The sequence below is a fragment of the Schistocerca serialis genome, chromosome 12 (assembly GCF_023864345.2).
Source record: "Schistocerca serialis cubense isolate TAMUIC-IGC-003099 chromosome 12, iqSchSeri2.2, whole genome shotgun sequence".
In the NCBI taxonomy this organism is placed as follows: domain Eukaryota; kingdom Metazoa; phylum Arthropoda; class Insecta; order Orthoptera; family Acrididae; genus Schistocerca; species Schistocerca serialis.
In genome coordinates this window covers 89013411-89029386 of record NC_064649.1, presented here as the reverse complement: position 1 = coordinate 89029386, position 15976 = coordinate 89013411, and the positions used below count along the sequence as shown (strand labels likewise).

The following is a 15976-nucleotide window of genomic DNA, read 5'->3' as shown; positions in this document are numbered from 1 at the left end:
GAGCCAGTCCTGACAAAGCTCTACCATCTGGCGAGCAAGATGTATGAGACATGCGAAGTAGCCGCAGACTTCAAGTAGAATATAATAATTCCAATCCAAAAGAAAGCAGGTGTTGACAGATCTGAAAATTACCAAACTACCAGCTTAATAAGTCACAGCTGCAAAATACTAACGCGAAATCTTTACAGTCGAATGGAAAAACTGGCAGAAGCCGACCTCAGGGAAGATCAGTTTGGATTCCGTAGAAATATTGGAACACGTGAGGCAATACTGACCCTACGACTTATCTTAGATGAAAGATTAAGGAAAGGCAACCTATGTTTCTAGCATTTGTAGACTTAGAGAAGGCTTTTGACAATGTTGACTGGAATACTCTCTTTCAAATTCAGAAGGTGACAGGGGTAAAATACAGGAAGCGAGAGGCTATTTACAATTTGTACAGAAACCAGATGGCAGTGATAAGAGTCGAGGGACATGAAAGGGAAGCAGTGGTTGGGAAGGGAGTGAGATACGGTTGTAGCCTCTCCCCGATGTTATTCAATCTGTATATTGAGCAAGCAGTAAAGGAAACAAAAGAAAAATTCGGAGTAGGTATTAAAATCCCTGGAGAAGAAATAAAAAATTTGAGGTTCGCCGATGACATTGTAATTCTGTCAGAGACAGCAAAGAACTTGGAAGAGCAGCTGAACGGAATGGACAGTGTCTTGAAAGAAGGATATAAGATTAACATGAACAAAAGCAAAATGAGGATAATGGAATGTAGTCGAATTAAGTCGGGTGATACTGAGGGAATTAGATTAAGAAATGAGACACTTAAAGTAATAAAGGAGTTTTGTTATTTGGAGAGCAAAATAATTGATGATGGTCGAAGCAGAGAGGATATAAAATGTAGACTGGCAATGGCAAAAAAAAAGCGTTTCTGAAGAAGAGAAATTTGTTGGTTGGTTTGTGGGATTAAAGGGACCAGACTGCTATGGTCATCGGTCCCTAGAAATTTGTTAACATCGAATATAGATTAAAGTGTCAGGAAGTCGTTTCTGAAAGTATTTGTATGGAGTGTAGCAATGTATGGAAGTGAAACATGGACGATAAGTAGTTTGGACAAGAAGTGAATAGAAGCTTTCGAAATGTGGTGGTACAGAAGAATGCTGCAGATTAGATGGGTAGATCACATAACTAATGAGGAGGTACTGAATAGAATTGGGGAGAAGAGGAGTTTGTGGCATAACTTGACTAGAAGAAGGGATTGGTTGGTAGGACATGTTCTGAGGCATCAAGGGATCACCAATTTAACATCAATGGAGGGCCCTCCAATTGGAGGGCAGTGTGGAGGGTAAAAATCGTAGAGGGAGACCAAGAGATGAATACACATAGCAGATTCAGAAGGATGTAGGTTGCAGTGAGTACTGGGAGATGAAGAAGCTTGCACAGGTTACAGTAGCATGGAGAGCTGCATCAAACCAGTCTCAGAACTGAAGACCACAACAACAACATATCACCAAATAATTTGTTTCTTTGCCAGCTATGGGTGTGCTTTGCAAATATTCTTTCTGCTTCCCCTTTCTTCTGCTTCTTTCATTGTTTTCAGTGCCTCTGTAGCCTGTGGTTAGTTTGTGTTTGATCTCTCCACCTCTTTCTTGGTCTACCCTTTGAACTTTCCCTATTGCTCTTATTCTTCTTCTTCATCTGGTTCCTATCCATTCCGGATGTTAGCAACCATCTTGGCAGTGCTTTTCCTGTCACTTGCAGTTCTAAATAGCTCTATAGATGTTTTAGAGGTCCATGCTCTGATATTGTTAAGCCAATGCTTCTCTTCCCTGGTATTTTTCGTTGCAGGATGGTCTGGAGGAGATGCTATCTATTGTTGTTCTGCAGGTACTGGATCTTTCTTGCTTTCACAGTGGCCAGTACTTTTTTCTCTTTCTTCATTCTTCATAGAACCTCGACATTTGTGACATGCACTGTCCACGGTATTCTTAACATTCTCCTGTACAGCCACATCTCAAAAGCCTCCAGCCACTTACCCAACGATTCTGTCAGAGTCCATGTTTCGACACCATAGAAGAGGGTGGAAAATACGTAGCAGCGTAGAAGTTCGACCTTCGTCGTCATTACTAAGCCATGATTCTTGAAAAGGTTACTCGTCTTATTGAAGACAGCCCTGGCTTTTCCAATTCAAATTCTCACCTCATCAGAAAGATCCCACTGGTCATTTATTGTAGTGCCAAGGTATGTGTATTTATGTACTTGCTCTATGTGATTTTGGCCTTTCTTCTTGTGATATGAACTCTACATTCGTTTCTGTACTCCTTGATCTGTTCATTTATACCTTCAAGTCCCAATTGTTATTGCAGGTAGTCTGTAGTCAGTTGCTCTCCATTTCTGTAGCTCATATTCTTCTTCGTTTCCAGCTGTTATTCTCCAAGTTTCACTACCATCAAGTGTAGTTAGCATTGCCATTGTTTTGTAGAACTTCATTAAGGCTTTTTTTCTCACCTTTTTTCTCAGCATTCTGCATATGTTTCCTTCCATTAATATGATTGAATCTTCCATTTTTTTCCAGTATATCTTTTTCATTTGCGAAGGAGAATTCGTTGACTCTCTCTATTTTCTGGTCGGTTATTGCATTTTTTTCTTGGGACCTGGTCTTGGGCTTTGACTTTGTGGTCAAGATTGTTAAGTTACTGTTCTGTACAGTTATATTTAATTTAGAAATGGCTTTTTGGGGTGCGTCCTCACCGTCAGCTGTTAAGAAGTTGGCCACCAGCAGAATGTTGTCATTAGATCATTTCGAAGGTTAAAGTTATGAGTTCCATTTCATTTAGCCACTGTCTCAACATTATTCTCCTCAACATTGCTCTTTGCTCACTTTGCTGCCTTCATTCTCTTCAGTTAACCAGAAATTACATTGTTTCATGACTTGGAGAGCACTCAGAGACAAGAATAGTGAGAAATTGTATCCTGTCTGAGAAATGTAGCATAAAATAATCATGGTACAATAAATTACAATGACAAATTCCTTCACTCAAAAGAAAAAGAAAACAGTGGGTAAGGGAAAATTTTCTTCGTATGTTAAACTCACTATAAAGTTATCATAATTTGAATTCATTTTTGTATGCTGTGTGCCTTAATTATGGGTGATAATCTTTGCTAGCTTTTCAGGATACACAACAGGTTGTTAAGGTTCTGTAAAATGGGCCATGAAAATTTTTGTATGTTCCATCAAGCGTGATTTCGAGCTCATTTGCAATAGCTTCCAACAACCCTTGTTAAATTGCAATCATTGTACATACCACTTTGGGCAAAATCGAACAGTGGAAAATCCAGTTTTCAATAATACAATATTATGAAAAGGACAGATTGCTATTCTCCATATAGCGGAGATGTTAAGTTGCAGGCCAGCACAACAAAAGACTGCTAAACAAGTAAGCTTTCTTCACATTGGATATCGGGTTTTCCTTTCACATGGCCACCTGCCAGTGCAATCGGACTTCTTCTTTGTGACATCTGTACTTGCTTCACACAGTCAGAGATAAAGAATGGACATGATGAAAGCTCAAAAAGCGGTAAGACGCTTTCACACAGGGAAAGCAAAATTATATTCTACTACAAGTTCAATATTTACCGAAAATTGCAAGCAAATATAATATAAAATAAAAATATCGACACCTGATATTGCCATTTTGATATTGGTATATTGGTGAAAAAATATTGCCGATATATATCGATGTTTTTTTTTGTAAAAAATAACGATATATCAATATTTTATCAACAGCCATACTCTGAACCCACTGCCTAATTCTTCATACAACTAACTAACTTTAACTTAATACATAACTACTTCTTCTATGAAGGGAAGGTGTACAGAGAGGTTCGTGACACAAGCATGGGCACCCCCATGGCACTTTCCTTTGCCAATTTGTCTATGGACCATCTAGAGGAAACCTTCCTAGCCTCTTAAAACCCCTAACTCCTGATCTAGTCCAGGTTCATTGATGATATCGACTCAGGGCCAAGACACCCTGGTCATCCTCAACCCAGCTTTGCACCTTTGTGCATCTCTTACTCTCTGATGGCTCTATCCACTCCTCTGTCTGCAGTAAATTCATCAACAGCAGCTTCATTTTGACAGCTGCCATCCCTTCCACATGAAAAAATGCCTCCCATACAGCCTGATCACCCGGGGGACAGCATATATGCAGTGACAAGAACTCCCTTTCCCAGTGTACGGAAAATCTCACCAAAGCCTTCATAGACAGACTCTATCCCACAGACCTAGTTCGCAAACAGATTTCCTGTGCCATTTTCCCCAAGATAGCCAACTACAAAAGACTTCCCTCCTTTGTCACCTAATACCACACCGAAGTGCAACAACTGAACCACGTCTTTCATCAGTGGTCTGATTATCTATCATAATGCCCTGAAATGAGGGACATTGTACAAAGATCATTCCAATCCCTCCCAAAACAGCTTTGGCCAAGAGCTATAATCTTTAACATTCTTTCCACTGTGCCTGTCGGCAACTGAACAGGTCATGTTTTACGTTGAGTAATTTCTTAACATTGTTGATAATGACAGAAGATTGTAATAATCATTTTTTTGTTACATTTATTATGTCTCATCACTTTCTATACTTTCTTTTTGCCTTTATGTTTTTGTCTTTGGCCCCCTCCATTCACCCCACCCTCCCTCTGTCCCTCCCTACCTCTCTCTCTCTCTCTCTCTCTCTCTCTCTCTCTCTCTCTCTCACTCTCTCACTCTCTCTCTCTCTCTCTCTCTCTCTCTTTTGACTGAAGCTGGCATAGTGCTTACCAACGTACTTTTACCTACTCCTTCTGACAACACCCCACTCCCTTCCGCCCATTTCATATTGTCCCCCCTCTCAATGGGGCTGAGTTACCTACCCCCTTTTAAACATCCCCAACATATTGCTCTTTTAGAAGGAACTTTTGTTCTGATTCGTTATTTTTACATCTGCCTATTGGCAGTACTGATATTTCACCTCCTGAAAGTAATTACTGACCAGCAATTCTTCCTCATAAATAATTTTAATATGTTGGTGTCCAGGACAGTGTTAGCCCATATTTCAAGGTTTTCTTTTTATGGAAATTGAAATTATGATGTTATTGTACACCACCAATTGTGTTGTTGCACACAGATTGTGCAGCAGTAGTTTGAGCCATTGTCGTTATTGTGTTCCGCCCTCAGGAGACACAAGCTGTTGCCCTCTGAGCTCAGCTGCCTGGTCGAGAACTGCCCCAACATAGAGAGGCTTGTAGTGCCTGGCCAGCGAACAACGGTGGAGCATCTGGAGGTATGGCCCACCTGCTGGAGTGAGGTTGCTCTGTTTGCAGCTGACAGAAGCATATTATTCTTCTTGTGTGCATGCAATAATACCAGTTTTAAGGTCGATTCACACTCGATGTCGTGGAACAGAATGCATTTCTTACAGCAACATTTACACAGTCTGTCGACAGAATGGGGCCAGAACGAGACGGTGACATCACGGATTCCCCAGAAGGAAGGTGTGACATTTACACATCAGTTGATGAAGGGAGGGGGTGGCATTGTCCTCTGTCATTGTAATTTAACCTATTGTCAGTGAGTTCGTTCGTACTGCAGTACTGAATTTTGCTCTTTTTTGTCTTCTTAGTCTTTATTTTGTTTGCTTTGCATTGTGACACTTTGAGAAGGTGTTTGTGGACTTTTGATATTTTTCCTGTGTGTGTTGTTTTACAAAAGAAGTCTAATATGTGAAAGTGAAAACTGGTTTACACTTTACAATACCTAAAGAAAGAGAGAGTGTACACTATACATAAATAAGGACATAAATTGATGGAACCATTTTCATTAAAAAAAAATTTAACAATGAAAACGTCAATTGTATTGAACAAGAAAACTACAGTTTTGGGAAGTAACTGCAACCAGTCACCTCTTCACAGTAAAGTTTCTATTTTACCAAGAGTGGCCTCAGGTTACCAGGCACCTCTTCATCAGATTGTGATCGCCTGTAGTGTTGTGGGGGTCGTTGGGTAAAGGTATTTGCATCTTTGAGATTAATTGTGGTGCACAGATCATTTTGGGAAACATGGTTTGGTTACTTCCTGTAAAGCATATGGGAGTTATTATCTGGATGTAATGAACATAACTAAACAAAGTGTTGTAGGGGTCATGACGTGACCCGTACTGTGGCAGGAGTTTAGCTGCTGGCAAATCAGGATGGAATGCCATTTTCCACAAATCAGGATGGAGGCCTGGTGATGTAGGTGGCCATGGGCAAACAACATGCCTGCGTTAGCATTTCATCCAAACGGCAGGCAGTGTGTGTGGGAAGCCACAGTTTCTGGCAACAGCATGGTGGCAGAAGCCTGCACCTATAGGTGGCAAAGTCTGTGGGTGGCAGATGGCTACTCCATCTTGTACTACTGCAAATGCTGTCTGTCTCGTAGTTATTGACCAGTGTAGATTGCATCACACAGTATGTACATGGTTACTGCTAAGTACAAAGAACATCTGAGAATGATGGTCTGATTTTTTGGGTGGGGGAGAGGGAGGGTATACATGAGAGTTGCTGAGTATATCTCCAACAGCAACGCCCCCATCCTGGAATCGGAACTGGCTGAGTTATACTGGTTAGCATAGTTTGTGGTGTTAGCTTACTGAATGCGTGGTTTTTGGTCCTGAATATGCTCTCTTAGCAAACGGCGCCTTGTCATCAGGCCAACAGCTGCTCCCCTCTCTGTGATGTCATTCTGTTTGATGCAAGAAGAGTTCATTGCTTCCTCTCAAAGCTGTGGCACAACACTGTTTTCCAAAGTGATCTGTGCCTAGGACTGTTCCTATGGCTGCAAATAACTATACAGAACAATCCCACAAACAATGCTAAGAACTGGTACCGTCTTACAAGAAGTTGCTAAATGATTTGAAACTGGTCAAGGTAAAATAGAAGTTGTGTTGTACCATCGCAAAAGACAGCTGTGTGCATTTATTTCTGAAAACTTTTATTCATCACATTCACAAAGTTCCACATAGTAATAGATAAAAGTTTTAACTGTACTGTTGTTTCTGACATTATTCAGCACTTAGAAAGAAGACAAAAACGTAATGAATAACATAAAAACCTTCTACATATTCCCATCTAAATATTTTTGATGTGTTTCTATGTGTATACAGGTTGACCTCCAGCATTGGGTAGTATTCAGAGATGTGACAGAAATAATAATTTGAGGCAAAATAATGTTGTAAACTTGGAAATGCATACCTTAACAGCTATAAGCATTTCTTCATCTTAAATACTGTGAAATAAGTCTCTACTGCTGCAAGTCCTTTTCTTCCCATATTTTGAGAGGTTGTAGTGTGGACCAAAAGAAGAAGAAAAAAAAGTCAGTAAGTCATTCGATATTGGGCTAATTGATGTGGCATATTGATATACTGTCTAGTGTGACGACACCTCCATTTGATTATGGCACTACCTTCAATTCCACTGACATCCAGAATGAATCGACCTTAGTTGACTGTGTGACAGGACTATATGTTGAGAATTAACCCTTTGAGTGTAGAGAACTTCCATGGCATGCAAAGTGCCCTGTGCCCTGTTTACACTCGCAGCTAGTTGTCACATTAAAGTGTCTACATAATACTGCTAACTCTCCCCTTATCTGTCTAAGGCTAGGGGGAAAAAGAAGTTGAGAAAAGTTGATGGTTACATCAGAACTAATCAGCACCTGTGGCATGGGAAGTAGTGCAAACTCAGGAATGTAACCACCAATTCATGGATGCTGCAGTTGGAGTGTTGATGGCCAGTGTTTTGCATGGACATAACATGAAATTATTTTGTAGCAAGATATGTGTCTAACTTTACAATTTCACACTTTGCCTGCTTTTTTGGGTTCCTATAAGTATTTCTTCACTTAGCTCTAGCTCTTACCAGTATTATATCTTTCCTGTGTAGTGACAGGTGATGTGAGCATTACAACTGGGTCTAAAAATAAGTGCACCATTCAGAAATCAAAATAATTGTGAGAGTACAAAATAGTACGTTCCTTAAATTATTCAAGAAGCTAGAGACAAAGAAGAAAGCAGGTAAAAAGAGGGATAAATTTACACTGAGAATGGAAAGTGAAAAATATTATAAACAGGAAGATTGTACAGGACTAGTCACTTTTGTGACAGACCTTGTGCTCAGTTTCATGATACTTCCCTGTTTCCTTGCTAGGGGTAATGTACATGGACCACTCACATTGATGTGACAACCAACTATGTTCAGCAACAACATACAATAACTGCTCACACACAGCAGGGGACAGCACTAGAAGTGGAGGGTATATGTTGGGTAGACGCAGAAAATGGTGCAGTCATTGGCTGATGCGGAAATGAAGTGATCTATCTAACGTCCAAACGGGTATGATCATTGGATTTTGGGCCAATGGTGGAAGCATTTCTGAAATGGCTGAATTTGTAAACTTTTGACATGCCACAATGCTTGGCAAAATGGTGCTATCCAAAATCAGCACCAAGGCGACTGCCATAGATGATAGGGCTGAACGAAAGCTGGGGAGATGTGCTGGCAAATAGATGTGCAACTGTTGAGTAACTGATCACCCTGTCTTTAAATATTATTTTGCAGCTGTGTGAGCCCTTATTAATAACTATCAGACAAAGTATCTTCGAGCTTTGAATGTACTCTGCTGGAAAGTTTTTGTTTACACAAACTAAAAGTTAATTGTTGGCTTTCTTTTGATACCGTGTATGATTTTATATTCTCATAAGCAAAGCAGGAAAATAATACATCCAAGAAAGCTAGTCTTTATTACAAAAATAATACTCTGTAGATTCTAGATTCTGCAGTGAAATGTCTGATGATGTAACAAATTAGAAAATTTGCTATTAGCTTGTCATGCTGTAAATTTTAAGGCCATGCTCTCTGAAAAATAGTTAAAGACAGTGTTGGAACTGATTCACTGATGCATCATTAAAAACTGTACTTGACAAAAAAAATTAAATGACATGGTTAATATTAGAGAGACCACAGACTTCTGTAATTATCATTCTTATGGAATCACTGACCCATTTGGAAAGAATAGAGGCAATAGCTCAAAAGAAAAAGCAACAGAACTGCTGTGTCAGACTAAATTCACTCACAAAAAATTAATCTAACATACAAAAAGTGAAATTATCTCCTCAGCCTTATGCAAAACCTTGCAGTATTGTTGATGAAACATGTTGCTGTATGGTGCATCTGTAAATTACTTAATAGGTCCAAATTTCACAAATTCAATGATTCAAAAATTAGTATAAATTCAGTGATTCAAAAATAAGTAAAATAAATTCAAAATTCTGTAACAGACAAGCTATTTCAGTAAATGAAGCTGTTATCTAAAGCTTAGCATGTTCCAATAATGCTCCGACTATTTAGACTTGTAATTGAAAATAATTTATTCTAGGATTTTAATTACAATAGTGCATAGTTGTGGATGAACCGGAAACAAGGATTGAAAGGATGACTTACTTTTAAAGATGACGTAATGAGTAGTGCACAAGAACAGAAAAGTATAATTGTCATCATTGACATTCTGGTCTTTTGTTCTTTGGGACAGGAAGATGTTCACATGCACACACTGCTAATGCCTGTTTGTTTATTCTGGTTTAGTACTTTGAGGACTTGCCTCTTTCAGTTTGGGAAGATATCTGAAACATGAAGACAGTGGAAAGAACAATTAACAAGATGGCAGAATTAATCTCAGTAGACAAGGCAGGATACTTGATCAGGATAGAACAATCTAAGAAATCCTCACACTGTGTGTCAAATAGAGACTATCAATGAAACAGTTGTACGAGCGTAAAGTAAAACATACATTTCCTTTGTTATAGCTGTGTGTCATGTAGTAATTTTTGATTTCCTTGTGGCAGTCTCAGTCCATATTGTACAGCATTAAATTACTTTAGATTAATCCTGTTCATATGGTTGCATAATGATATAACAGCATGTTCCCCAGTAGCTGAGGAAATATTATATAGGTTATTCATTAGTACCTCCAGGTTTGGAGAAGATGAATGCTTCAAAACTACAAAATGTACAGAAAAATTACACATATCAGTGGATAGAACATCTCTCCTGGTTTTCATTCATAATACATGCTGCAGCATAGTTGCAGAGTACACCACTAGGAAGCAGGCATGTCAGTACACAGCATATAATGGAGCAATGCTTGCATTTTGTGTCCTCTGATTCACTAAATGTGAGTCAGTTGTGGTAGTACAGCGATGATTTCATACCGGATATCAGATAAATGCTCAAAGAAATGAAATGGTCCGAGCATATTCCACGAGGCTGGCTGCTCATGTGATGAAGAAAAGAGTCCTGCTGGGACCGTCAGCAAAAAAAGATGGTACGTGTGTGAGAATCGTTCATCAAGAGCATAAAGAAATCGACTATATGTGCAGATACCGCAGTCGGCTGTCTGGTGGATTCTACGCAAACATAATGTGTGGAAAATGGGGCTGGCTGCAGTTATTACATGGACAGACTGCTTGGAACAGTGAGCTTCATTCTGAAGAATGTGGAACATATTTCAGATTCATCTTAAGTTAATGTCTTCTATACCATGTCCTCTTCAAAATTATATCGATCATTTTTCTTTGTGAAGAAAACTGTGACCGGTGTACGTGGACATGCTGCAGCAATGGTTAATGCCACAATTACAGTGTGACAGTTGAGACAGTGCTCGGCCACACTTTGTTTTAGATGGCAGGACTTAAATATTATATTGATGATTGCTGCCTCACAAATAGTGTCTGTATTGAGCACCTGTAAAGTGAGTAGAGATGCTCTATCCAGTGTTGAATGTCAGCTTTCTGTGTGTCTTAAAGTTTTCATGCAGTCATCTTCTGAAACGACAGATGTAGGTATGAATAATCTGTATATTGGTTTGTTTACATTTTATGGAGCTTGTTTTATGATTTTGGACTTCAAATTTAATAGATATTGTTGTAAAACTTTTCTATAGGCAGAAATACTAAATCTTGTATTTGTCATAAATCATGATAATCTTCTTAGTATCTGGAGATCAAGTAAAAGTCTCTTTGCTTGTCTTCCATATTAATTTCTCTTCTTTTATTTACAAAGTATCATCAATGGCAATCTCGTACAATCCTTTCTTTGCACCTCTGCAGGGCCCAAAATTGCCATTGATGATGCACCATAAAGAAAAGAAGCAAAACAAGTATGGAAGACAAGCAAAGAAACTTTTAAGTACCATGGAGATGTACCTCAAATAGTACCAAAAAATAATAATCAGTATAGAATATTTTTAGTTAAACTGAATTATTTAATATTGAGTTCTCTGGGGCTGCAGCAAAAAGTTAATTAAGTGCAAAATTATTACAGCCTGTCTTTAATTTTAGCTTAATGACCTGTAAGTATTGTGAACTACTTTGTAAAGATGTTAAAGGCTGCAGCAAAAAGTTAATTAAGAGCAAAATTATTACAGCAGTCTTTAATTTTAGCTTGTTGTTGTTGTTGTGGTCTTCAGTCCTGATACTGGTTTGATGCAGCTCTCCATGCTACTCTATCCTGTGCAAGCTTTTTCATCTCCCAGTACCTACTGCAACCTACATCCTTCTGAATCTGCTTAGTGTATTCATCTCTTGGTCTCCCTCTACGATTTTTACCCTCCACGCTGCCCTCCAATACTAAATTGGTGATCCCTTGATGCCTCAGAACATGTTCTACCAACCGATCCCTTCTTCTGGTCAAGTTGTGCCACAAACTTCTCTTCTCCCCAATCCTTTTCAATACTTCCTCATTAGTTATGTGATCTACCCATCTAATCTTCAGCATTCTTCTGTAGCACCACATTTCGAAAGCTTCTATTCTCTTCTTGTCCAAACTATTTATCGTCCATGTTTCACTTCCATACATGGCTACACTCCATACGAATACTTTCAGAAATGACTTCCTGACACTTAAATCAATACTGGATGTTAACAAATTTCTCTTCTTCAGAAACGCTTTCCTTGCCATTGACAGCCTACATTTTATATCCTCTCTACTTCGACCATCATCAGTTATTTTGCTCCCCAAATAGCAAAACTCGTTTACTACTTTACGTGCCTCATTTCCTAATCTAATTCCCTCAGCATCACCCGACTTCATTAGACTACATTCCATTATCCTCGTTTTGCTTTTGTTGATGTTCATCTTATATCCGCCTTTCAAGACACTGTCCATTCCATTCAACTGCTCTTCCAAGTCCTTTGCTGTCTCTGACAGAATTACAATGTCATCGGCGAACCTCAAAGTTTTTATTTCTTCTCCATGAATTTTAATACCTACTCCGAATTTTTCTTTTGTTTCCTTTACTGCTTGCTCAATATACAGATTGAATAACGTCGGGGAGAGGCTACAACCCTGTCTCACTCCCTTCCCAACCACTGCTTCCCTTTCATGTCCCTCGACTCTTATAACTGCCATCTGGTTTCTGTACAAATTGTAAATAGCCTTTCGCTCCCTGTATTTTACCCCTGCCACCTTTAGAATTTGAAAGAGAGTATTCCAGTCAACATTGTCAAAAGCTTTCTCTAAGTCTACGAATGCTAGAAACGTAGGTTTGCCTTTCCTTAATCTTTCTTCTAAGATAAGTCGTAAGGTCAGTATTGCCTCACGTGTTCCAGTGTTTCTACGGAATCCAAACTGATCTTCCCCGAGGTTGGCTTCTACTAGTTTTTCCATTCGTCTGTAAAGAATTCGTGTTAGTATTTTGCAGCTGTGACTTATTAAGCTGATAGTTCGGTAATTTTCACATCTGTCAACACCTGCTTTCTTTGGGATTGGAATTATTATATTCTTCTTGAAGTCTGAGGGTATTTCGCCTGTTTCATACATCTTGCTCACCAGATGGTAGAGTTTTGTCAGGACTGGCTCTCCCACGGCCGTCAGTAGTTCCAATGGAATATTGTCTACTCCGGGGGCCTTGTTTCGGCTCAGGTCTTTCAGTGCTCTGTCAAACTCTTCACGCAGTATCGTATCTCCCATTTCATCTTCATCTTCATCTACATCCTCTTCCATTTCCATAATATTGTCCTCAAGTACATCGCCCTTGTATAGACCCTCTATATACTCCTTCCACCTTTCTGCTTTCCCTTCTTTGCTTAGAACTGGGTTTCCATCTGAGCTCTTGATATTCATACAAGTTGTTCTCTTATCTCCAAAGGTCTCTTTAATATTCCTGTAGGCGGTATCTATCTTACCCCTAGTGAGATAGGCCTCTACATCCTTACATTTGTCCTCTAGCCATCCCTGCTTAGCCATTTTGCACTTCCTGTCGATCTCATTTTTGAGACGTTTGTATTCCTTTTTGCCTGTTTCACTTACTGCATTTTTATATTTTCTCCTTTCATCAATTAGATTCAATATTTCTTCTGTTACCCAAGGATTTCTACTAGCCCTCGTCTTTTTACCTACTTGATCCTCTGCTGCCTTCACTACTTCATCCCTCAAAGCTACCCATTCTTCTTCTACTGTATTTATTTCCCCTATTCCTGTCAATTGCTCCCTTATGCTCTCCCTGAATCTCTGTACAACCTCTGGTTCTTTTAGTTTATCCAGGTCCCATCTCCTTAAATTCCCGCCTTTTTGCTGTTTCTTCAGTTTTAATCTACAGGTCATAACCAATAGATTGTGGTCAGAGTCCACATCTGCCCCTGGAAATGTCTTACAATTTAAAACCTGGTTCCTAAATCTCTGTCTTACCATTATATAATCTATCTGATACCTTTTAGTATCTCCAGGGTTCTTCCAGGTATACAACCTTCTTTCATGATTCTTAAACCAAGTGTTAGTTATGATTATGTTGTGCTCTGTGCAAAATTCTACCAGGCGGCTTCCTCTTTCATTTCTGTCCCCCAATCCATATTCACCTACTATGTTTCCTTCTCTCCCTTTTCCTACACTCGAATTCCAGTCACCCATGACTATTAAATTTTCGTCTCCCTTCACAATCTGAATAATTTCTTTTATTTCATCATACATTTCTTCAATTTCTTCGTCATCTGCAGAGCTAGTTGGCATATAAACTTGTACTACTGTAGTAGGTGTGGGCTTCGTATCTATCTTGGCCACAATAATGCGTTCACTATGCTGTTTGTAGTAGCTTACCCGCATTCCTATTTTCCTATTCATTATTAAACCTACTCCTGCATTACCCCTATTTGATTTTGTGTTTATAACCCTGTAGTCACCTGACCAGAAGTCTTGTTCCTCCTGCCACCGAACTTCACTAATTCCCACTATATCTAACTTCAACCTATCCATTTCCCTTTTTAAATTTTCTAACCTACCTGCCCGATTAAGGGATCTGACATTCCACGCTCCGATCCGTAGAACGCCAGTTTTCTTTCTCCTGATAACGACATCCTCTTGAGTAGTCCCCGCCCGGAGATCCGAATGGGGGACTATTTTACCTCCGGAATATTTTAGCTTAATGACCTGTAAGTATTGTGAACTACTTTGTAAAGATGTTAATTGTCATAAAGTAATGAATTTAGGAACAAAGGTCGCAACTCAGCTAACAGTAGAGGCGTTTAGTTGCTGACAGGCATGTGCCCGTACACACACACACACACACACACACACACACACACACACACACACACACACAGCTGCTGCTGTCCACTACTACTCTGAATGTTTCTAGTGCCAGTCTACCTTGTATCATCATCAATTAAACCACCTTTTATTAAAATAGGTACATACTGTTACTCTGTGCTTTCCATCTCGAACAGGGAGGCATCAAGAAGATTCGGTGTGTCTTGAAATAGCACCACTTTTGACCAACTTCAAAGTACCTAGAAGGAGCTATACTGGACTGTGCCCCACTGTCAGAAAACATTTCTCCAGTGTCATACAGGAAACCAGCACTTGGAATAACATGTTGAGAACGTTCAGAGCCACTGACACGGGAACTAAGAAACAAGTTCTTACGACCAGTGTCTTGGCCCTTTGCTACTCTGCAGTGGAGTATGCCTCCACTGTTTGGTGTAAATCACCTCATGCCAAAACTGTGCACCCTGCAATAAACAAAGTTTGCAGGCTATTACAGGGTACTTAAAACCTAGACCTGTTGGGAAGATTTATTGTCTTCTGGTATCTCTTCTTCAAATATTTGTTGAGAAGTTGCTGCCAGTCATGAATGACTGAAGCCATAGAACTTTGGTTTGGCCATTAACTACCTCAGCCTAGGATAGTGGTGTAAAATGACTGGGCATTAATAAGTTGGGGCAAGTGCCCACTATAGAAGTCTGGGCAAATGTCCCAAATTCATAAATACCTGATAATTTATGCAATTTAAAGATAATTTGTAAGTGGTACTTATGAAAAAAAAAAAAAAAAATTAATCCGATATCCTGTATCGGAAAAGGTGTTTTGCAACGCTGCTTCTTTAGGGGTTATCAAAGCTTCTTGAGAGTTAGGGAAGAGTTATTAGAGGACATAAACAGGCCTGTAAACATGACTTTTTGCATATTTCATGAAGTCAATTCTTGGGGTAGTACATAAAAGAAGAAGAAGAAGAGGAAACAACATTCGAGTTGAAAAGTAATTTTTCAAATAAAGTATAGCTTACATTAAGCGGGTAGCCTGTTGGTAGTATTTTTACTTATAGTGATGAAAAAATAAAAAAAATAAAAATTAAAAATTAAAGAATTGTTCTCAATCAGTTTCTTGAACTTCACAAGTTGAAGAATCATGAAATTCTGACTCCTTAGCTTCACCTGAATATAAATGGAATTAGAGTAAAAAATATTTATCCATAATGAATTTAATTAGGGATGTGTCATTTTCAGACTCTGATTCCACTATTCCAAGAATTGCTATTCCTCTAGGAATTGACTGCTATCAGAAATGAACAATTCCCTCATTTTGGGTATTGAATCTTTGTTATTAAATCTTTTTTATGTTCATGTTCTCATTTTATCTTCG

General features: G+C 39.0%; 1 protein-coding gene across 2 annotated transcripts in view; it reads left to right on the top strand.

Moving 5' to 3' along the window:
* The window catches only part of LOC126428070 (F-box/LRR-repeat protein 20-like), a 62890-nt gene that overhangs the window by 23078 nt on the left and 23836 nt on the right, over positions 1–15976 (top strand). For both annotated transcript variants that reach the window (XR_007576767.1, XM_050089954.1), the window contains exon 3: positions 5209–5314. Coding sequence is in view for 1 of the 2 variants with exons in the window: in XM_050089954.1 (XP_049945911.1) it covers positions 5209–5314 (106 nt within the window). In the remaining variant the exon portion in view is untranslated. The remainder of the gene's footprint in view (positions 1–5208; positions 5315–15976) is intronic.